General features: G+C 42.1%; 2 protein-coding genes across 2 annotated transcripts in view; both read left to right on the forward strand.

The window, feature by feature from the left end:
• LOC103919628 (poly [ADP-ribose] polymerase 14-like) overlaps positions 1 to 21,333 on the forward strand; it is a 22,213-nt gene extending 880 nt beyond the window's left edge. Inside the window, exons 2-18 of the mRNA XM_009327164.1 lie at positions 4 to 61; positions 1,544 to 1,683; positions 1,774 to 1,807; positions 4,050 to 4,310; positions 4,923 to 5,159; positions 6,212 to 8,487; positions 10,016 to 10,252; positions 10,525 to 10,746; positions 11,203 to 11,266; positions 12,209 to 12,358; positions 13,050 to 13,112; positions 14,502 to 14,669; positions 15,934 to 16,116; positions 16,230 to 16,838; positions 17,375 to 17,520; positions 18,837 to 19,011; positions 20,654 to 21,333. Coding sequence (XP_009325439.1) covers positions 4 to 61; positions 1,544 to 1,683; positions 1,774 to 1,807; positions 4,050 to 4,310; positions 4,923 to 5,159; positions 6,212 to 8,487; positions 10,016 to 10,252; positions 10,525 to 10,746; positions 11,203 to 11,266; positions 12,209 to 12,358; positions 13,050 to 13,112; positions 14,502 to 14,669; positions 15,934 to 16,116; positions 16,230 to 16,838; positions 17,375 to 17,520; positions 18,837 to 19,011; positions 20,654 to 20,943 — 5,313 coding nt within the window. The 3' untranslated portion in view covers positions 20,944 to 21,333. The remainder of the gene's footprint in view (positions 1 to 3; positions 62 to 1,543; positions 1,684 to 1,773; positions 1,808 to 4,049; positions 4,311 to 4,922; positions 5,160 to 6,211; positions 8,488 to 10,015; positions 10,253 to 10,524; positions 10,747 to 11,202; positions 11,267 to 12,208; positions 12,359 to 13,049; positions 13,113 to 14,501; positions 14,670 to 15,933; positions 16,117 to 16,229; positions 16,839 to 17,374; positions 17,521 to 18,836; positions 19,012 to 20,653) is intronic.
• LMLN (leishmanolysin-like (metallopeptidase M8 family)) overlaps positions 21,159 to 24,162 on the forward strand; it is a 17,185-nt gene continuing 14,181 nt past the window's right edge. The window contains exons 1-2 of the mRNA XM_009327166.1: positions 21,159 to 21,166; positions 22,089 to 22,200. Of these exons, the coding sequence (XP_009325441.1) occupies positions 21,159 to 21,166; positions 22,089 to 22,200 (120 nt within the window). The remainder of the gene's footprint in view (positions 21,167 to 22,088; positions 22,201 to 24,162) is intronic.

A 24,162-nucleotide genomic window follows, 5' to 3' on the forward strand; every position in this document is an offset into this window, starting at 1 on the left:
CAGGGGGCCGCCGCGGCCGAGGGCTGCCCGCCTCCCCCCGGGCGGAGGGGCCGGGAAACCGGTTAGTGTATCGGCTCCCTGTAGAAGTGAGCGTGTTGTGAGTTGTAACTCACGAGCCGTAACTTTCTGCAAGTTAAAATATATGTACTGACTTAATTGTTATATATAACGTAATGTATGCTATCTAGTATGTACGAAACACATCTATAGTATATAATGTTGCATGCATCCTGTAATATGCAATATAGAATATGATATGTATTTGCTTATATATATGCTTAAATTTGGTCCTTAGTGTTAGCCTCTAGGTTACATTTTGAATAACACTAGCCTATAAGTTAATAAATATATCCTACTAGGTATATATACATATGTATTAATTTTGATGCACAGTAGTATTCTCTAGATTGCACTTGGAATAATCACAGAATCATAGAATAATTTGGGTTGGAAGGGACCTCTAAAGGTCATCTAGTCCAACCCCCTGCTATGGGCAGGGACATCTTCAACTACATCAGGTTGCTCAGAGCCCCGTCCAACCTGACCTGGAATGTTTCCAGGGATGGGGCACCCACCACCTCTCTGGGCAACCTGGGTCAGTGCTTCACCACCCTCAGCATAAAAAAGCTCTTCCTTCTATCTAGTCTAAATCTACCCCCCTTTAGTTTAAAGCCATTCCCCCTTGTCCTGTCACAACAGGCCCTGCTAAAAAGTTTGCCGCCATCTTTTTTAGAAGCCCCCTTGAAGTACTGATAGGCTGCAAGAAGGTCTCCCCGAAGCCTTCTCTTCCCCAGGCTGAACAACCCCAACTCTCTCAGCCTTTCTTCACAGGAGAGGTGTTCCATCCCCCTCATCATTTTCGTGGCCCTCTGCTGGACCTGCTCCAACAGGTCTGTGTCTTTCTTATGCTGAGGGCTCCGGAGCTGGACGCAGGACTCCAGGTGTTAATATAACTTAATATATATTGTAGTTACAGATATATATTAAAAATGATGTATATAATGTGCATGTATTTATATAAACTTGCAGCAAGGTGGAAAGCATTTAGCTGCAGTTGTGTTAAATGTATACATACACATGCATGTACATGTATGTGCATAAACACATATATATACACTTCTTTTTTTTTTTTTTCCTGCCTTATCATGCTTCCCAGTTGCTGACTCGCCCTGCTGGTAAGTTCGGGACATACCCCAAGCCATTTTGACACTGGCTGGAAGAGGGTGTGCAAGGCGTGGGGCCAGTTACCAGAACCCTCATGCTGCAGCCCTAGCACAGGGCTGCCCACTGGACACCAGCCAGGAAACGTGTGGTGGAGCTGAGCTTCACATCTCTGGTGGTTTTTTTCAGAAATAATATCCTCTGCTGTTCTGTTTCTTTTCAGGAGGGAAGTTTCATGTGTGCTGTGTTAGCATTATGAGTTTAAAGCTCTCTCATTTTGCGGGACAGTATATGTGTCCTAATGTAGTGGTGGAAAAGTGTTACGTGATTTAAAGTTGTATTTTTATTTGGATTGTCACTGGAGTTTTTTGGTTTTATTTAGTGAAGCAACGAGTTCTTGAGAGACAGTCTCATGAGCTGTATTTGAGAGAAAAAGGAGTATTGAAGTTGATTGTCACAGAGCCTGAAACAGCACTAGCTGCTGAAGAGGAGGCATGTGAAGAAAAATTAGTTCCCACAAAGGTGAATAAAAATCGTAATCCTAGCCAGAGCTTTGAAATTGTGGTGAGAGTGTCAAATCAGTCACTGATATTTGCTTTCATTTTATTTTAGGCTCTGGATGCCGTGACCAACCTTCGAAGAAAAGGTAAAATGTTATCCATCACTCTGTGTGCTGATTCTTCAAAAAACGAAAATGTTGGTGCTCTTCTCCACACACAGCTCCAGTTCTGTGGGGAGTTGTGCTGAAAGTTTCCGAGTTTGGCAGCCTGACTCAGGTGATACAGGGAAGGATGTCTGGCTAGGGATGCCTTAGACTTGATCACCAAGGATGGAGTTCACCTTGCCAGAATTAGACCACACGCCTGTTTTTAGCTTCTGAAATCGCCTTTATAATCAGAGGAGCATCTCCAGAGAGGGATTCAGTTCCCTTATCCTGCATAACTGCTCGAAGATAAGATCTGCGTAGAAACACCTAGATTGAAGGTCTTAATCCCAGGCCTGGTGTCTCTGTGCTGCCCACAGTTAGGAGAGTCTGTAAAGGCAAGTGGTGCATCTCCCCAGTACCTCAGTGAGTTCAATTAGGTCCTCCTTCAGCAATATTCTGCTAAGCTTCATGATCTAAAAAGTGATCTAGAAAACATTACTGCACACCCAAATATAGCCACATCTGTGAAGAGAAATACTCAGCCCCAAGACAGACCAGTTAATCAGGAAGTTCTTCAGTGATTACACTCATGCCTTTTCCTGTCTGTATGAAGTCTTGTTCGGTGCCGTTTTGTGTTCTTTTCCTCCTTTCAAAATTAGGTACTCAAAGCTGTCATCTACTATTTTTTAGTTATACTGGAGAGGACCCTGAAAATCTCTAGATGCTGCTTTTAATCGCTCTGTTGGGCCAGCCTAGCTTTCGGTTTTGGCTTTTTTGTACTTTCTTCATTGGACATAGTGGAGCAGATGATTCCTGTCAGCGATCTAGAAATTAACAACTAGCATCTGTAGAGCTATGGCTTCTGCGGTTATTTCTTTTGTTTTCTTCTTGTTAAGCTTATGCTGGTAGGCCTTCAAAAGCAGCTGTCTTCTGTAAATGTTATGGGTTTGGTATCAGTTGTTGTTGTACCTCAGGAGAGCTCATAAACCCGGAGAGTGGGCAGAGCCAGCCTGTTTGTGCTGCCACCTGCTCCAGCCTTCCCACCCCACGTCTCTGTCTCTCTCCTTGGGGCTGCCCCCACGGCTAGCCTGTTGGGCACTGCCCCAGGATTTAGGGATTTTGGGGTGTTCTTGAGCAAAAGCAAGCAGAGACCTTACCGCCACACCCCATGTCAGGTATACAACTGCTCCACGGAGCTCCTCTCCCCTCAGTCGTACCTGTCCTCTGCCATGGCCAGAGATGGTGGCCCTGGAGGTTTACACTGAGGGTGGTGAGTGCCAGGGTTTCATTCGATGCTTGTCTCCCTGCCATAATGCAGGGATGTGCTGGTTTACCAAACTGAGAGGAGCTTATGCTCCTACTTGTGTTCATTGGGGCAAGGAGAGGAGAGCTGCCTTTGTTTGTGAGTGTGGCCATCCTGAGCACCCTGGGGTGCCCTTTGGCCTGTGCCAGTCCCCCACCACCTTGCAGCGCTCTGTGACCGTCGTTTTCCATGACTTGTTGGACAGTCATGTTACTGCGTACCTGGGTGACACTTTCAGTTTACTCAGGCACGCGGAGGAGCATGTTGTTCCCATTCGGGAGGTTCTCTCCTGCCTCCACCCTCATCTGTCTGCAAAGCTGGAGACATGCCTTCCTCTGGCAGCCGCTGGACTTCTGGGGTACTCGGTGGGCACCCCTGTTATGTTTTCTATCTGCAAAATTTTGTTGCATCCCCACCAGCCTTCGGTGCATATGGGTCCTTCAGCGCTGTTGTGCCGCGCTGATGGCAGGGCACGGTGGTTATCGGGAGGCTTTGCATCGAGTCACGCAGAGCTACTGGTGGCCTATGGTGCCTGTGGATGTCCTGAGCTATGTTCAGGCTTGTTATGTCTGCACCCAGGCTAAGAAACAGATGCAGAGGCTGCAGGGTCTCTCACAACCCTTACCAATGCCTGAGCAGCCGTGGCCGATTATCTCAATGGATTTTATTTATGTCTCTGACCCAGACACCTACCAATGACCTTGGACTTGTTTACTCTTGGCTATTTTTGTGCCACAAAAGAAGCTGCCTGCAGCCCTGCAGAATATCGTATCTGGGCTGTTTTGGATTCCAAAATGTCTTGGGGTACCCTGCAGTATTTGATTGGTTAGAGGATCTCTCTTCTTGGGAAAGGAAAGGAGAGAAAGGGTAAGCAAAATCTGTTTATTCCAGGAAATGTGTACCAATATGTCATGCAGCTTATTTCTCTTTCTGTTGAAGATGATGCAGAAGCCTTGCAGAAAGCAGAGGGTTTTGTTACGAACAGTGAACTCCAGGAGGAAGCTGGCTCTGCAGAGAACACTACAGAAAAGTCCACAGAGACCTTGCCTTCAGTGGTGTTTGAAAACATACAAGGATGCAGTCCAAAATGCTTATGTATGCTGTTGGAAAACATCAGCGGCCTGGCGGTAGATGAGGACTTCACTGTGGAAGTGATACCTGAAATAAATGTGGCGGTAGCTACCTTTACAAAAAGTATCGGTAAGACAGGATGAACACCATCATTCCTTTCCATGTATATGTATGAGTAATAGCTTTCAGAGCTTGAATACTCTCCCCTTACAGATGCAGACAGTTTTAAAAAAGTACCTGGACTGCAGTCTCTGAAGAAAGACGTAAATCTTATATACAGCTCTGTGAAAGTGCCTGTGATCCAAATGTTACACTGAAAAAAGTGAATTGTGGCATCTTCATTAATTGAAATTGGATGAGAATGTTTCATTGTCTCTATCTTATTTTGGGTTAGATGGAGAAGAATTGGAAGCGGACTGAGTGTGGAGATGAGTTCTGCAAATTATTGAAGTATGTAAAGTCTCCATTTAAGAAGACAGTGAAACAGTGAGAAGTGCTTAATTTATACAAGAGATGAATAAGAGGGGAACAGAGACATAGTGGTAGTGAACAGCAGAGAGTAACAAGGCTGTGTGCATTTCCCCTTTTTTATTACAACACAGAGTTATTTGGCACCAAAGACAGTTTTGCTCCAAGTACAGGGAGAAGTAGACTCAGCTCATTTCTCTGCCAGAAGTGATAGCCAGGGCTGATAATGGCCCAGGAAAACACGGTCAGTTCATGCTGCTCTTCTGTTTACAGATGCTGCAGAATTTGTCAAAAAATGTTCACAAAACAAGAGAGTTAAAGAATTTAAAGTGACTGCCAGGCTTCTTGAATTGACCCAGAGCATCAAGGCTGAAAACATACCGGCCAGCGTTTCCACAGAGTACATCACCGTTTACTTTGAGAGTGCACGGAACGGAGGGGGTCCCGTGTCAGATGTCCAGCTCTTCCCTGAGGAGAACTCGGCCATCATTACTTTCTGTGATCGCAAAGGTAACGCTGTCCTTCGCCTGACCAAAGTGCTCCAAGGTGGAGGACCTGAAAGAAAATTACCGCAATCTGGGCATTAGGAGAAGCCTGGCTTGCTGTCGCTAAAGCCGGCGTACACTGTCCTGTTCCTGGGAAGTGCTCTGGATTTAGAAATACTGCTGCATGTCTAGGGTTTCAGAATCTCCCTGTTTTTTAATGTTACCAAAGGTTCATTTGAATACTTGCTTTGTGCATGGGTTGTTCCCACTGATGTTTTTTCCCCCATTTACAGAGGTTTTTATCTGCAATACAACATTAGTTGTACTTACAGGTAGAAGAAGCAGGATCTGCCAATGACTTCAGCTTTCGCAGTTAGCTTTCAGAAACTAATTAAGGTCAAGTATCTTCATTTTCAGGGAAGAATAGAGCTAAAGAACAATCTTGTTACTATTCCTTGCGTCGAATCACTGTTCCGTTTTTGTGCCAGCCCAACCTCTGGTAAATATCTCTGTGTTAGGAGACTGCTGGCTTAGTAAATTACTTTACTTTTAATTAAAGATATCTACCAGGTGATTGTCTGTCTTCTGACTCTCAGAATTTGCTTAAGAATATTTTGTACGTTAAGTGAATATGTAATTTGGATCATTGTAATGTGGTTTTAAGTCCCTGCCAACATTATAATTCCTTTCCTTTGTCCATTCCAAATGAAATGGCAAAAAAAAAAAAGTAAAAATGCACTGGCACAGAGAGTTTTCTTTTAAGTTGAGAGTAAGGAGCATTTCATAGTAGTACCTTGATATGGCCCCACTCTGTAGTGGCATTTCCTTAGGAAGTGAGAGCAAGGCGTAGCTGTACAGGTAAATACAGGCACAAGCATATTTACCAAACTAGTTGGAGCCAAGCCTCTTATCTTGTCCCCTACAGAGTAGTTTGGAAATCAGAAAGACATAAAAACAGCTCTTTCAAATGAAAAAAAAAAAAGTTATTTTATTCAATGTAATAGTTCTACGAACAGAGTCACTTGCTTGATTTGAAGTTAATGACGTGTGTGTGTATGTATGTGTGCTAACTTTTAGATCTAAACGCTGTCTTGGAAAAGCAGCACTTACTGGAACAGACACCGATTTCTGTGCATCCATATTACCACTCCCTGGGAACAGCCCTCTATGGAGAAGAAAGACCAACTATCAAGATGCCAGACCCTATTGGGGTACCACTAGATCCGTATGTCTGGCAGTTTTTACAAAGGCACGCTGAACTAATCCAAGACATAAACCAGGAAATGGCAATTTGCCATTGTGAGCTAAAATGGCCACAGACGGACCATGCACACCCAGAAATTAGGTTGTGCCCGTCGTCATCTCTCTGCGAGCAGAAAAAGCCAATGATTAAGTTGATCAAGACATGGAAGCAAGATGCTTCTACTGAGTTCTCGCGTATCATGTCATACTACATAGCTATAAAATGTAAAGTAAATTCAGTGGATTGGGAAGACGTGAAAAACAGATTGGTGAAAGATGTTGGTTTGATCATAACTGATATTTCTGAGGGGATGGTGGTGATTGCAGGCAACAGAGCAGCAGTGGACAGTGCAGAGAAAGAAGTGAGGGAATGCATGGAAAAAGCCGTGAAGCAAAGTGAAAGGGAAAAGCAAAGCATAGAAATTTCTGTGTCAGTGATCCCAGGGAAGTATGCCGTCCTGCACAATGCTGAGCTAGAAGAGAATATTCACAAAGAATATCCGTGCTTAAAGATCTTTTATGATGACAAAAAAAAAACTGTTCAGTTGTGTGGATTACCTGCGGAAGTATATAAAATCAAGGCTGACTTACTGGAAAAGGTATTGAACATGCCATGTACATCAGTTACCATTGATCCCCATGTTTTCTGTTACCTACAGCGTGTAGATAATAAAACAATGTCAGAAACATTATTCACTAGGAAAAAAATTAATGCTTTTTATGAGCTTGACGATGACAGTGTGTTGCTATTTGGAGATGCTCCCAAAGATCTTTTAGAAGCAGAAAAGCAAATACAGACAGGCTTAGAATACAAGTGCATCAACGTGGAGGATGGTGAGGTCATTAAAAAGGAGCAGTGGAGGAGTCTTCTTGCCTCCTTGCATACGAAGTACAGTTTTTCCCAGGAAACTGTAGTCATTGATGAACCTGTTGGAAAAGAAAATGAAGTGATTATTGCTGGCTTTTCTAAGGCCGTAACAGAAGTTTATCAGAAACTTAATGATTTTATAGATAGAAACACACACGTAGAAAAAGTAATCCCGGCTAAGTCGGTGGTGGTAGTGCACTTTGTAGAGAAGGAAAAATCCAGTGCTTATCTTGAATTGGGGAAGAAAGGTGTGACAGTATGTTTTGACACCAAGACACCGTGTATTTCCCTGAGCGGACCAAGAGCAGAAGTGGCAAAAGCAGTCACCACGTTTGAAAAAATTCTCTCATCCCTTTACTCGAAAAATGTGCCAATTGATAAACCGGGAGCCAAAGAGTTCTTCACTGAGAGGAAAGAGTCATGTGTTTTTGAGGCAAAGCAGAAATTCGGCTGTTTGATTAGGCTGGAAGAAGAACAACAACAACAGAAGGGTGAAAAAGTTGGTGATAAAGAGAAAAGAAAGCTCTACTACAATATAGTGCTGCCAAATGGAGTTTTAGTAGCAGTGTATAAAGGTAACTTGTGCACTCATCCTGTTGATGTTGTGGTAAATGCATCTAATGAAGACTTAAAACACATCGGTGGCCTTGCTGAGGCACTGTTAAAAGCGGCTGGTCCAGAGCTGCAACAGGAGTGCGATGAGCTCGTGAGGAAGAACGGGAGTTTGCAGCCTGGGTGTGCAGTTATCACGGGCGCTGGGAAACTCCCCTGCAAGAATGTCATTCATGCTGTTGGGCCCAGGTGGAGGAAGGACGAAGCAGAAAACTGCGTGTACTTGTTAAGAAAGACAGTGAGGGAGAGTCTACGACTAGCTGAAACACTTAATCATCGTTCCATAGGTCTACCTGCTATAAGTGCAGGGATTTTTGGCTTCCCACTGGAACTGTGTACGTATTCAATTGTATCCTCCATCAAGGAGACCTTGGAAGAATCCAGGGGGGACAGCAGCCTGAAGGAGGTTCATCTTGTGGATGAAGCGGAAGAAGCAGTTCAGGTTCTGCGTAAGACAGTAAATAAAGTGTTTACAGCTAAATCATCCTCCCCAATACTGCTGACGCCACGCTCGGAAAACCGTAAGCTGAGAGAAAGCCAGAAGGAGAAGAGAAAAGAGGATCTGCAGACAGTTATGACAAACGAAGGACTTTGCATCCGAGTAGAGGAGAAAAATGTTCAGGAAGCCACGGTAGGTCTTGAATTTTCTGCTTCCTCTCTAACTTGATGTGAAGATCTTCTTTAAATTTAAATAGAAAAGGAAGGACAGTAGCTTATGTTGTTTTACAAGGCGATTGCTACATAAGGAAACAACTGCTATGTGCTAGCTAAACAAGGATGCGAAACTGATGGATTTCAGGTTGGGATCTGTCACTCTGCAGCCGTTTCTAGCAGGCAGCTGTGCATTTTGGGATGTTTCCCAGCTAGGCTTTATTCATTCTCCAGATCTAAGGTCAACATGTACAACGGTTTGCTTTTTTTCTAAAAGGGAAATATTAAAATACTTTCTAAAAGTATTGATATGATCTGTAGCTATCTAGGTTGGATATTATGGGAAATCAGCATCTGTCTGGGCTGCTCTGGTGAGTAATGCTAACAGGAAGGATGTAGCTTATTTTTTTTAGTTCCCTTTTCTTTGGATGGATTAAAGACAAAGTCTATGAAGAAGTTACTGGGCTCTAGAAAAGTGACCCCATAGAAGAGTGCGTGCTTAGATTGTTTTGCCAAAGGCTAGACCTGATTCTACTTATTTTTTTCCCATTTTCTTTTTTCATTCTTTTTGCTAACGAAGTTTAACTACTACTCATCTAGACCATCAAGACTTAGTTTACACCTCTGATGTAGTTTCTTTCCCCGTGTGGCTTTTTTTTTTTTTTAGCGATGCAAAGTGTGTCTTGATAAATCTTTCTTTTTCAACAGCACCTGATTTTTATACTTTGGGAGTTTAAAATCTCCCTAAATTATTATTATTGTCCTGTTGTTTCAATATTAGTTGCTTCAGTTGTCATTTTGGTGCCTGTAAAAGCCTATTCCATTAAAAGAGCAATACTAGATGTAAAAAAAAACAACCCTCAATATGGCACACATTTAAAATATGTTGTAATTAAAACGTCTCCAGTGGAAAAAAGCAAAGCAAACACCAGACTTCAGGGCTTTGCCTGTTTTACTTCATGAGAGCCCAACAACCTCCCTTCACCTCGTTGTGGTGTGTGAGGTGCTGCTTTTCTGATAAGGTGTAGACAATGCCACTTCAGTGCAAAGGAGGAAAGGGACATTAAACTTTCTACATTACGTGTACCATATACAATACCTATATTTTGCATCCTGTGGTGATGTTAGAGAAGAAGGAGCAATGCTGCAGCCGTTTTTCACAAGGAAATGCCAGACATTGGCATCTGCTTGGGACGAGGTGAGTCACAGCCTTATCTCCACTGAAGGCTTGACAGCTCTGCCTGGATGGATGGATGGATGGATGGATGACCTGCTCACACGTAGATACCTGTGGTGTTGATACTCACAGTGGGTCTGATGCTGCCTACTGTAGGTTTTCTACAAGTCCATGAATACTCAGTATGCAGAAGCTGTGCTGAAAACCAGGTTATTTCTCCATTGGCATCTTGTTTTTCAAGCTGTGCGTTGCTTTGGTGATGCTATTAGTCTCAATGCATATTTTTAATTGAAGTCTGGCTCTAGATATTTTCATTTTAATTTTATTGCAGACGGATGTTATTGTCAACAGTGTAGGCACGGATCTGAAGTTTGGCGTGGGGCCTCTTTGCAAAGCCTTGCTGGAAAAGGCTGGACTACCACTCCAAGTAGAGTTTGACAGAGAAAAACAAAGACAGGCTGCTGGTCAAGGGAGCGTGCTCTGCACCAGTGGATGTGCTCTGGCCTGCAAGTCCGTCCTTCATGCCATAATTCCCGTGTGGGATGGAGGAAAAGGGCAGACCCTGAAGGTACATTTTAATTATTTAAAAAAAAAAAAAAATTTTGAAAACAGATTTATTTGGGATCCTATCCTGAATTTTCAGGATTTAAAATAGTTAGTTCAGATGACTTGACTCCATTTACTTCTGTTGGAGTGACCTTAAAGATGCCTTGATGCCCTGAGAGCTTTTTCTCATACCCATGTAGTCTCTATGGAACTAATAATAAATGTCTTTTTAAAAAAAAGCAAAAAACAAAAAAAAACCCAAAACAAAAAAAGGATCTTTGCTGTGTTTTACAGACCCTAGAAGAAATAATCAATTCCTGCTTGAAGAAAACTGAAGAACTTGGACTGAAATCAATCACTTTCCCAGCTATTGGAACTGGAGGATTTGGATTTCCTAAACCCATTGTTTCTAAGTTAATGTTTGATGTGGTATTCAAGTTCAGTAGTAGTCACACTCGGAAGACTCTCCAGGAAGTTAATTTTCTCTTGAATCCAAAAGATACGGGTAACATTCAGGTAGTTCTTCTCAAGACAAAGCCGTCTATGTTACATACTGTTCTAGTTACGCCTTAACAACATATTTAGTTATATTGCTTTCTTAAGGGAATAATTTAGCACTTTCTTACTGCTGTGGGCCGGTGACAGTGAGATGTCTCTGCAGTGTCTCATTGAGTGCCTCTGAAATATAAACTCTCAGCAAGCACAGGCTGCAGACAAAATTGGCCTTGCTGCTGGCACTGTACACACCTGTAGATGCTCACTCATCTTTTGACAGAGGAGTTCTGGCAACGCAAAGACAGTATCTATTATCACACTGTCCACACTGAGGCTTCCACTGTTATAAATGATACCTAAACAAGACTGTAAAATGCATCAAATGGCTCAGCAAGAGCTACATGACTGTAAATTATAGTATTTCAGAGTTTATATGCTGAATATTTCTAGCTTTGGTACCTTTTTTTCTCTTCTTAGGCTTTTGCCACTGAACTAGGACATAGGGTAGCTGAAAGTTGCAATGCTGCAGCGCCACAATCAAGTAAGTTGTGTAGGGGCAGGAGGTGGGACACAGGGGAGAATGTAAATACTGTAACGTGGTTTTATACATATCAGGAAACAGACGAAATGTCAAGACACAGAGCATTTTTTTTTGCTCCTAATGGACTGGCATTCTTAAACTCCATTTGTAAAAATCTTAAAGAGGAATTTCTTTTGTTGAGGGCATGCTCATCTCTTAGCGAGGCCAGTCTTACCACATGTAAGAGGATATCCTGGTAGGAGAACTGTTAGTTCATAAATAACAAGTATTTCTGTTAAGCCATAAATAACATGTATTTCTGTACCTTTAATCTCCTATATAGAGATATACAGAATGGATAATTTCCTTTCCATTTATTAATTGATGGTAGTGTGATGCAGTAGCAAAAACATGAGTGAACTGTGTCAACGGCAGAGGCTTATTCATAAGAATATATAGCTCTTTCTTCTCAGTTGCTGTAAGTATCAGTGAGATGAAGTTAAGAGTGTGCAGATAAAACATGAATTAGATAAGTTTAGACTAGAAGTAAGGGACAGTTTTATATCTGTGAGGGTAAAGACGAAATAACTTAGAAAAGTAATGTGATGGACTATTACTGGCAATGCTTAAGCTGGATATTCCCATTTCTTGTAAGAGTTAATTCAGGAAGTTCTGTTACAGAGCTGGTCAGATCAGATAACCCCAAGAGTCCTTTCTGAACTTATACTATGTGACTTTACAGGAACAGAAATGGTTTCACTTTCACAGTATTTAAACAGGAAGAATACTGCACCTTCCAGCTTTCAGAAATGGAGTAAAGAGAAAGGCAGAGACTCTCTAGGTCCATCAAACTGATCGAGAGCATATTCCTCAAAAGGATAAATTGAAGTTTCCATCAATGGAAGAGAATTATACCCCAAACTAGAGGAGAAGTGTTTTAAGGTGTCTTTCTTTTCCTTGCAGGTTTCATTAGACCTGTTTCAACTGAAGTATTGGGAGTTCATGAAATGCAGATTGGTTCCATTACACTCCAAGTAATTAGTGGAGATATTACCAAGGAGGATACAGAGGTTATTGTAAACATATCAAATCCAACATTTGATGCCACATCAGGTATTGTATTGAATAGGTAGCTCTTTAGTGATACATTTGTGCTAGTTTTTAGAAGGGAGGAGGGGAAAGAATTGTCCATGTGTGAAACGTGTATGAAGTATTTTTCAGATGAGAGAGAGAGTTGTGATTAGCCAGGAAATAGATCTTAAACAGGTTTTTTACATGTCCTGAATATTCCATTTAGTTTCCAAACTACTCAAACAGAAGGCATCTGACCAGATTTTTCTTGTTTAAAAACAAAAATGCTTAAATAAAGGGAATTTTTAGATCAAATATAATTCTGCAAAACTGCTCTTGTCCTAATATGTTCCACTGTAAGCCAAAGCTCTGGTTAAGTAAATTGACCTGTAAGAAGCAGAGGATTCTTTGGTGACATTGTGAATTGCAAGCATGAAGGACGTCAAATGATATAATTCAAAGCAATCAGAGTTCGGTGAGGTGATGCAATAGGAGTTGTTATTAATGATTTCTAATCAATAACGAAAGCAGTGTTCTCTTTGCAGCCAGTACAGTGTGTCATGGCGGGCACTTAGGGGAACTGGCAAGGTTTTGCACTTTGTGGGATCTTGCCCTGTGAGAATTTGGGGTGTTTGTAGACTACAGAAGTTGGGTAGAGTTTTGAGTAGAAATAGCTAAATAGACTTAATGAATGCATATGCTTTTCTTGTATAATTTTCTTGTATAATTTAAGGGGTCTTCAAAGCAATTATGGATGCTGCTGGTTCCGAGGTAGAAGGAGAATGTGCTCAATATGGTATGTGAAAGCATATTATTTTGTTTGATTAAATTATTTTTTTGTTCTCTCTGAAAACTTAAAGTTGTTTTATTATTCTCTACTTTGATGGTAAAATTATTTTGTCTGAAAAAATAGCTTTCACTTTTAGGAATTCTGAAAAGTCCTGTTGTTGTTGTGACACCTGCTTTGAGAATTTTTCTTTTCACAACTGTACAGAAGATGAATATAGTTTTCTGATGCTAATAAAGGCTTGGAAATTAATCTAATTAAGTTCCCTGAAATTACTCATGCATGTTCCTGACTTAAGAACGGAAACAGTCCCATTGACTTGAGCATAACTTTTAAGCTCACCGATTGTCAGCTACAGGAGAGCTGAAGTTTTGAAACTGAACAAAGTGGTGGAAGACTGTCTTTTGGTGTAAGCACATGCAGGACTGGCTTTTAAAATCTAATAGCAAATCTGGGCTTATTCACAAATGCGTAATTATTTTTTTATTGAAATAACTAACTCTGCTTATCACCCTGATCATGAGTTCGTCTGTAGTCTGCATTCTGCCAGACCAGTACAGCAGTAAAATCCCAGCTCACTGTGCTTGACCCCTACGAGCACAGGAGGGAACACGTTCTGCTTGCATAAACAAAATATTCCTGCTCCGAGTCCAGAAGCTAACTTTCAAGGTGGTGTTTCCTGGATATTTTTCCGAGCCTTCGGCTCTGCAGGCTCTCCCCGTTTATCAGCCTGATTTCAGCGCATGCAGAGCATCTTGCAATCAGTCGTTACCTTTGTGACCAGTGAAGTGGTATGTAACTCTGTGTTCATCAGTCCATTCATCCTCACGATATGACTCCATTTTGAGGTGTTTGTAATCAAACGTGAGTGCTCTGAAAAAACACAAACATTTTTTTAAAGATTCCATACCACAGTTCTTAGTTCAGTTGGTCATTGTCTTAAGGATATTATTTTAACCATTCAGCTCTTCTGCAGAATAAGAGTTTCAGCTTTCAAGGAGTAAGTGGCATAAGAAAGGATTTCTCATATAAATGAACTGTGCACATTCTGTTGGCGTGCTTTTAAAAAAGTGAGCTGTATTTAAATTCAATATAAATTCCTAAGTTGTACTTAATAGGAAACTACTTTGTAGTAGAGATCTCGGGAAATTAGTAATTCAAGTAATTGTGTGTTTTCTTTCTCAAAGAAATTCTGCAATCAAAATATTTACAGAGAAAACTGGAATCAGCTAAAACCAGGATAATATAGCTCACAGTGGATTTCTTTCCACTTTTTCCACTTCTCTTCTACTGTGTATTACTCCAGTGTACACTAGCATCAATACAACCAGTTGTCTTATCAGAAGAGAGAGCCACTTTGAAAATGTTATACCTCCTTCTTTATCTTCTCTCTTCCAGCTGGGCAGTCTCAAAGCGGCTTTATTACTACACAAGGTGGAAAACTTCTGTGCAGTAAAATCATCCACTTGATTCACGATAACAATGTGAAGAGTCAGGTCTCCAAAGTCCTTCACGAGTGTGAGCTAAGGATGTACAAATCTGTTGCCTTCCCAGCAATTGGAACAGGTTTGCTTTTTCTTGGGAAAGCGATGAGGGCTGTGATGGGGGTAGTTCAGAAACTGGGACAAAGTTAATGCCTCTGATATGGATAACGGTAGACTTCCACAAATCACGGAGTTTCTGTGGTCAGTTTTATTGTGGTCAGTTCAAACACCAGCTGCACACTTCAAAAATGCTGCTTTTTTTAAAGTATAAATATTACGGTCGATATTGATTGAGCAAGAACGCCTAAAGAAAAGGTATTGTTCCATAAAAGACATTCTGCCCCAAAACAGACTGTGTATCTCAGCTGGCCACCCTGCACCTTTCCTCAAACTTCCCATAGGCCTTGCTTTGGGATTTCAGCCCCATGGAAGGGCTGGGGTTTGTAGGCAAAGAAAGCTGGAGTTGTCCCGAGACCAAAACCTTGCCTGGCTGACTATGGAAATTGTGGGCTGGGTACAGAATACCCGCAGTTTACACCTTTTATAGGTCTTGTTTCGGCCTACCTGCTGCAGCGGAGGGCTACTGGCAGGCTAGCTTATTTGGCTTAAGCTTCTGGTTAGTTTGGGAGCGGGGCTTGAAGAAAGCAGGGTATCCTTCTCAAACCAAGGCTCCCCTTGGCTGGAAAAAGAAATCGCGAGATGGTCCTTGCTCAGCGTGCCAGGTGTAGGAGCTGGTGTGTGGGTCAGTGTTTGTACTCCACAGTAATGGTTACGGCAGGTCCCCTGGACCGCCAACATCATCTGCATGCTGGTGTCATGACGGCTGTCCAAGGGATGCTGTGGCCGAAATTGGCAGTGGTCCCACCAACGTTTCAGGATAAGCTTTAGGTTGCATTTCAGGCTTGTCGTAGGGGAATGAGAGCAGTTGTTTTGAGCTTGATGTTCCTGTTTGTATGTTGAAATATAGTGTAGGCTTGTGCCAAAATCCTCTGCTGATTTTGATTTGGTTTGACTTTGGTACCCGGTTTAAAGATGGGGACAGAGTTAGCAATGTGTGGGTTTAAAAATATCAGGGGGAGGCTAAGGCTGAAGTGCTTGTTGGAGCCTCAAAGTAAACGGGGGGAGAATCCCAGAAGGGCTTCCTGGGTCTGTGTAGGATGTCAACTCCTGGAGCTCACAGACTTAGGTGTAAAGCTGAGGTTAAGCCTGGGGCTTTGGCCAGAAAGCATAACAGGGCAGGAGAGAGGGACACCAGTCTGTATGAGCTGGGGACATGGTCTCTGTTTTCTGGATGCTGCCTTGATTTAAGTACTGTTCACTGATATGTGCCTCTTATTTTTGTTTAGGTCAGGCAGGACAGAGTCCAGCAAAGGTAGCTGATAACATGCTGGATGCTATAGTGGAATTTGCAAGCAAAAGATCAGTACAGCATTTGAAAAAAATTAAAATCATCATCTTCCAGACAAATATGCTCAGAGACTTTTACGAAAGCATGAAGAAAAGAGAAGATTCGGATTCATCCATAACAGGTTCATGGATGTCTCGGTTTAAATGTAAGTAGGTGGGTTTTCTGTGTTCCATGGGCACGTAAAACTAAAGATCTTTTATTTAAAACTAATAATTAACATTTACTTCTTCACAGCATTTTTGGGGGTCAAAAAACAACCCCCTGAGAAGAAAAAGCCCATGGTTTTGGAGAAGAAAGTTCATTTAGCCACATTTCAAATTTGTGGAGAAAACCAAAAAAATGTGGATGCAACTGAGTCCTGGATAAAAAATTTAATTTCAAAGGAACAGTTTGAAGACAGTATTTCAGATGAGCTAATTGAACATTTTGATAAGAGGCAAATTGACACTTTGGCAGATCTTCAGAGAAGAAACCGTGTTACCATTAAGCTTGAAAATGAACGTTCCCCCCCTTGCATTAAAATTTCTGGTATTAGCAGGGATGTCTGTTCAGTTTATGTGGAAGTTCAAAAAATGATCCAAAAAATTAAGGATACTGAAGAAGAACGATCCAAGGCAGAACTTGTTTATAACCTGGTAGAATGGAGGTATCCAGGAAGCAATGATAGCTTTGTTGCTTTTGATAAACTGACAAATATGCAGCTGGAGGATGCCAAAAGAGCTAAAAAACCACATCTTACTGTCAAAATTAACAAGAAGAACTACAATGTGGATCTGAATACTCTACAGGCTAATGATGGCCAAGGAAAAACTATAAACATTCAACGTGTGCCAAAGAATGAAGGTAAATTACAGCTTTGTTAATAAAAAAACCTTTAATAGCGATTATTGAATGATAATTCTGATAAATGCAAACTCAGGTATTCCAAAGAAGTAAGCTATTCCATAGCTTTTTTTCCTTTTTCTCCCCACCATCCCCGAGGCATGCCATAGCCAGCAGTTTTAGTTTCATAATTAGTTGCAGGTATGACTGAAATCAGAACATCTATTTTAAATACAAATATTATCTGTACGTATGTGACTAGTGAGCATAGATTTCATACTTAAGTCTGACAAAGGAAGTGGCACATGAAGAATGCGTAAAATCCTTCAAGCTTTTCAAACTTGTTTTCGTTAGATATTGGTATGAGGATAATTAGACTAGAGAAAATGTAAAGTCTTAACAGTGCATTAAAGAGCCAGTGATGTATTGAAGAGAGAGAGTATTCTTGGAATAAAGTATTGCTTAAAGTACTGTCCTTTCAGCCCTCTATATGCAGTTGGTTTGTAAGATATGCCTACAAAACTGGGCTAGGTATCTGTGCAATCTCTGTTTTGCAGATAAGCAGTTAGTAGAGCTCCCTGCGCAGTGGGAAGACATGCAAGAGGAACGGGTCAAGCTGGTGAATCTCAAGCCATCATGTCAGGAATATCTGGAAGTTCAGAACAAATTTAAGAAAACCTGTCCCAGCTTTGTCATAGAGAAGGTGAAATCCTATGGGGGGGAAAAAGTGAATTCTTGGGCTAAAAACATTAATATTCTTTCTAAATACTTGTTTGTAAGGTGTCTGCAACCTAATACACCTTTCATATGTCAGTCTCCCCAGCACTGTACAGGGTGGATATAAATCAAATCAAATTTCCTAAGAGTTGCCCTGCCATTTCTGCCTTCTAATAATGCAAAACCAGTGACCATCAGTCTTCAGGCTGACTCTGTGTTCAACTAATGTGGTACTCACTGTTAATGTGGTATTGCCAATTAGGAAATTCTATATTGAAATGGAAGCATGAGCAAACACATTCAGAATACAAAGGAAAATATAAAGTCCTTGCAGACTGGCCATAAGCTTTTTCTATTTACTACTTCTTCCCTGTCAGTCCTAGAGCCTTTCAGGGTAGAACGTTGGATTTAACCAAAGTGTCAAGATTTGATTCTGCTTATTGAAAAGTCTGCAACACAGTGCACAGAGATTTAATTGCCAGGGAGAAGATGGAGTTATTCAGAATCAGGAGGAGCGATGAATAGGAGAAAATACAATGAAATTAAGAGTGAGAATATGTGTTTGAAAAATTTTCTTCCATCATAAGATTCAATGAGCATGGTCACTAAGACACAAATAGAACAAAATACTGGTGTACAATGGAAGAAATCAGGTAAAGACATGAAGTCTTTTTCCATTGAAAATGGAAAGCTGTTACAGCAATGCCTTTAAGATTATTTGACGCAGATACACTGTTTCCCCCTGAGCTATAATCACATTGTTGGCATAGGGAGCCAGCAACACCTATCCTCCCACCAATTTATTTTTATATAGGAGTTTCTTATGGGTTGCTAAGGTACACAGCAAAGGAAGTAATTTTGACTTCCGAGCTGCGATCTAGAAGAGAAACTTAAATTCAATGTAATGCTATTGCTACGGTCTACCCTTTAGTGAGCAAATCATCAGTAAAGACGATTAGGATGTACAGAAGGCATCTTACATCATTGCCTCTAGCAGTGGTACAACAGCCTATTTCTAAAAATGACAACGCACAGCTACCATGATTGCCTGTGTACCTGGTATACTAGGCAAGACAAATGTAAGCCAAAAATTACCAAGCTTGAAAACCTCTTGTAAGCTACTTCAGTTTCTGATTTTTCAGGAGGCTCACTTATTCAGTTCCCCAACCCAAACCACCCACTAACAGGGCATAGTGAAAATTACTGTCATTCTTTCAGTTTCATTTGGTTTTAATGCTTTCCTGCCATGATAAATATTGGTCCCTACCAGTATAAATATAGTTCTATTTTGTAACTTTGCAGATTGAAAGAATACAAAATCCCTTCCTCTGGCAGACATACCAAATCAAAAAAATCTCTCTCTGTACAAAGAACAACAATGAAAATAATGAGAAGTTGCTATTTCATGGGACAGCTGCATCCTCATTGAGCACGATCAACCACAATGGATTTGATCGTGGGTTTGCTGGAAAGAATGGTGAGTCATTATCCAAAGCAGTTAATTTCCTAAACATGTATGAGGTGCTAGGGAATGTCAATGTTATAGTGCTGTCAGTGCAATGTGAAGACTGAATAAAGTTGGAGAACAAAATAATAAACAGCTCTGGAGCATAATCTGTATGGACAGAGGAATTAACCTGTTCAGTTAATCCCTTGTTGATGAATGCCACCATCTAGAGGGTATCAGAAAAAGCTTGTCTACTCTGAAATCAAGCCTGGGCAGCTTTTGAGAAATGTTTTGTGTGATCTGCCTACAGAAAGGAACAAGGACTGCTGTTCAACATCCTCAGCTGAGATACCAACCACTAGCTGCTGGTATCTCCTCTCTTCTTAGACAAAGGCGGGTAGCAAAGTAGAGGCACAGATACTTCTCCTGTTGCCTCCAAAGATAAGGACAGCACAAGCAATCAGAAGATCCCACTCCCCTACCATTTTTATGCAAATGAAATCAGTTGAAATTAATAAATTAATTCTTCCTCTTTAATAGTTGTTAGGGATAACTATTAAATATTTAGCAGAAAGGCTTTCTGCATTAGTTCAAAGATTGTTTTGTCCAGTTCCTCTAGTACAGTCATGTTATGTTTATTATTTGGTAGCATTCAAAGATGAAGGACAGGATCCAAAGAAGTGGAATTTGGCTTGAATTGAGGTGCCAGTCGCTCTTAGAGGTCCTGCAACCTTACTTCAAAAGTCCTTACTTTCTCTTCTTAATGTTTTCTTCCTTGAGACATAATTGTACATGCCTAGGGCTGACTTGATCTTGAGACAGCTGGACAGCTTAACTTAGATCTAGTTGACATTTCAGTGTGGTTTGGATCCAAAAGTAGACATTTCTCTGACTGGATTCTCTAGAGGTGCTTACGCTGATATTTTCTTGAGAAAATGAAGCCCAACATACACAAAAGATATCGGGCTGTGCACAGCTAGAAATGGCAGCCACCATTTCTTTTTAAAACATGACCAGAGGAGATGGAGTTTCGCTTTCCTGCTCTTTGGTAGTGCCAGGAGGTTGAATTTACTCAGGAAGCAAGAGCCCTAGATCCCCATGTCCTCTCTCTGCCTGCGAGTATTGACATCCACCTCTCCATCTCAGCCACGATTTACGACAGGAAAGGCACGCTTCCCTTCTGTCAGGCTGGGTAGCCATGCAAAAATATCCAAAGATCAGAGCAGCCAGATAGGAAGGACCTGTCCAGCCTGAACAGCTTTCTACCAATGTCAGAAAAAAGAAATCTGTCTCAGACAAAGAAACGTGATTCCTCTAACTTCTTGTTGTGAAGTGTAACTAGAAAACTGTAATTACAATTATACAGTCATTTTAAGTTCAAAAGGCTCTGAAGATTTGCAGTTTGATGGATTGCAGACTAAACAACAAGGCTAAACAGAGAGAGGAACCCTTTTCCCCATAGGAAAGAGCAGTCAAAACCTGGGTGTTGATACTTACCTGACATCTAAGTGGATTCATACTTGATTCTGATACAAAGGATTATTACTAGAATTTGCTGTTTAAACTCTAATCAAATTTATAACTTCCACAGAATTAAAAAAAGAAGATCTTTAGAGATTCTTATGGGAATAAGAACACTAACTATATTTGAAAACGTTGTCTTTCCAAACAGCTGCAGTCATTGGAAATGGAACCTACTTTGCTATTGATGCAAGTTATTCTGCTCAGGATATTTATTCCAGAGCAGATACGAACGGCAGAAGATACATGTACTTGGCTCGGGTCCTCACTGGGCAGTACTGTGCTGGGTTCAGAGGACTAATCACTCCACCACCAAAAGACCCAGCAGATCCTACTGACCTGTATGACAGTGTGGTTGATAACGTGAATAATCCAACAATGTTTGTCATATTTAATGACATTCAGGCATATCCTGAATACCTTATTACTTTCAGAAAATAGAATATTCTGAACAGTCTGGAAAACTTTAGTGCCTTTTACGAGTGGGAACTAACAGGGCAATTCTTGATTCTTGTTTATGTCTAGGTTTCTTAAACTAAGTGGTGGTTTATCTATCCATGTGTTTAAATATGTCTTCAAATTATCAACACAATGAGGCCAAGATAAGCAAACATTTTAGAACATGCTCTTTCAATACTCACATTTCAAATGCAGTTATGCGGAGGTATAGGCAAGAACTGTGAAAACAGCTCTGACCTCTTCCTATGCAAAGCAGAGGGGACTGGTAGGAGAGGGAGCTGCTCTGCCTTCCCTGTGGCCTGAAGTAAGGGGTGTAGGGTAGGCCAGTGCATCTATGCATGTTCCTGTTTCCGGTATTCACCATTGTCCTGGTTTCAGCTGGGATAGAGTTAATTTTCTTCCTAGTAGCTGGTACAGTGCTGTGTTTTGGATTTAGGATGAGAATAACGTTGATAACACAGCGATGTTTTAGTTGTTGCTGAGCAGTGCTTACACTAAGTCAAGGACTTTTCAGCTTCTCGTACTGCCTTGCCAATGAGTAGGCTTGGCGTGCACAAGAAGCTGGGAGGGGACACAACCAGGACAGCTGACTCAAACTGGCCAAAGGGATATTCCATACCATGTGACGTCATGCTGAATGAAAAAAATGGGGGGGCCACTGCTCAGGAACTGGCTGGGTATTGGTCAGCGGGTGGTGAGCAATTGCATCGTGTATCGCTTGTTTTGTGTATTCTTTTATCATTATTATTATTTTCCCTTCCTTTTCTGTCCTATTAAGTTGTCTTTATCTCAACCCCCAAGTTTTACCTTTTTTCCAATTCTCTTCCCCCCATCCCACCGGGGGGGGAGTGAGCGAATGGCTGTGTGGTGTTTAGCTGCCTGCTGGGTTAAACCGCAACAACCGTAAAGCACCAAGTGGCTGGCTGCCTGGGAGGATTTATTTAAAACGCTCCGTGTTGGAGGAATAACCTCTCTCACCAGCAGAGTTTTCAGTCACTCAGGCATCCACTCACCCTTGTTGGTGCTAAGAGCCCTGAAGAAAAAAAAAATCCAATATTGAACATACACTTTGCATTCATTGTTTCACTCCCCCTTATGCTGTTGTGGCGTACTTTGTTACTCCCTAGGTATAAATTCCTGTATTCATACCTGTTTCTTAGGGGCATTTTCTATGGTCCCCCACATCGCATACATCCCATTTCCACATACAAAGTCATTGCTTCTGGAATTTTCAAGACAGTAAAGAGGGACTTTTAATTTCTTCTGCTCAGTACTGAAACATTAACCCCTCTGTAGAATTACCAATTTGCAGAGAGTCATCTACAGGGGCATACTCGGTTACCACGCTTAAACCATTTGAAAATTTTTCAAGTTCTGTAAAGCAAGTAAATGATGGCATTTGTACATCTTTGCGAGCTGTACACTTAATTATGGTAATAATCTTACAACTGCCAATCAAAAGCCATATATATGTTACTTTTATTAAAGTAGTTTCAAACAGCTATGTTGTATTATTGAGTCGTCATTTACACAAAGGAACACAAAGCAGAAGTGTCGCTTTACATTTGAGTATCTTTATGTTACAGTGATGCTATAAATAGTGAGAAGCTGAAAAGACTTAGGAGACAAAATTGTTTTCTTGTATTACCTGTGTGACAGATTTGTGCGTACAGACTGCAGGTGAAATTGTTCTGCTGTAGTCCAAAGCAGACCTGTGCTGCAAATAGCTGCCAGGATGTCTTAAAACCCTGCCGCGATGTTCCCATTGCCTGCAAAGGGGAAAAGTGCTTATGGTATCTGCAGGTGGCAATATAAAAAATTTCTGCTCTTCTCAGCAGATGCCCATGCAACACTTCAGATTAACATCCTGCGTAAATTCCCATTTAAAGCAAAACAGAGTTTAACCCATTCCTGCCTTAATAGAATTTGCTCTATGAGGACGCTTTTCTCCCTCCTCTGTTTTTTTGGGTGCTTTTCTGTATTGTGGAAATGCCACAGCAGCCCAAGGGACTCGGGCAACTGGCTTAACTGATGGCACCAGCCAGCTTCTCTGCCTGCTGTCACCGAGCTGCTGGGTGACCTGGGACACACCACCTTCTATTTGCGTGACCCTCGTTATAATTGAATGCCTTGGAAAGCAGCAGGAGCTGCAACATGAAGTACTAAAAAAACCCCAACAATGCTTATCCCCGGTGGTGGTGGTAGAAGTTTCTTTACAAGTTTCTGTACTAGAAACTTGGGGATACTCTGTTGTACAGTGTTTGTAGACCGAGAAGCTGGAAAAAGGCTGTGTTGCATATGAAAAATGAAATCCCAGCCCTGGAGCCGAGCGCTGGGATAGGGTGGCCGCAGCAGGCCGGCTGCAGGAGGACCTTTGCTTCTGGGCAGTAGGATTTCAGATTTACGCCCTGGAGCAAACTCCTCAAGGCGCAGGACTGCCAGGGACAAGGAGCTCGGTCTCAGGGAGAGAATGAGGGGCCTTGATAAGCTGGGGACCTGGCGTCCCAACCTGAAACTGGCTTTAATAGCGGCAAGGCAACCAGAGCCCTGTGGGGTGCTCTGAATCTCATGCCGTAATGTGATGCACAGTTCCCCACCGCACTGCATGCACCACATTGTGCTGCACTTACCTGGATTGCGCTGCACTGCACCTAACCGGATTGCACTGCACTGCATTGCACCACCCAGCACTGCATCACCCTGCGTTGCTGTGCGCAGTGCTGCGCTGCCCCCCACCACGCTGCACCCCATTGCCCAGCACTGCATGTGCTGCGCAGTGCTGCGTTGCCCTGCACACACTGCATTTCTCTGCACAGTGCTGTGCTGCACTACGTGCACTGCATTCTTGGCCCAGCGCCGCACTGACCCATATACGCTGCATTGCTCCACACAGCACTGCATCGCCCTGCACTGCCCTGCCCTGCGCTGCCTTGCCCCACACTATTGCCCTGCACCACTGCGCAGAAGGCTCAACTGCAGAGCACTGCGTTCCCCCGCAAGCACTGCATTGCGCTGCATTGCTGCCCTGCAGAATGCTGCGCTGCACTGCCTTGCCCTGCCTTGCACTGCCTTGCCCTGCCTGCCGCTGCACGGAGCCGCATCGCTCTGCGGCGCCGCGCGCGCCCCCCCGGCACTTTCTCCTCACCTGCCCACCCCCTGCCCCTCTCCTCCCTCCTCGGTGAGCCGCGCCCAATCAGAAGC

Source organism: Pygoscelis adeliae, unplaced genomic scaffold (assembly GCF_000699105.1).
Source record: "Pygoscelis adeliae isolate BGI_AS28 unplaced genomic scaffold, ASM69910v1 Scaffold227, whole genome shotgun sequence".
Classification (NCBI taxonomy): domain Eukaryota; kingdom Metazoa; phylum Chordata; class Aves; order Sphenisciformes; family Spheniscidae; genus Pygoscelis; species Pygoscelis adeliae.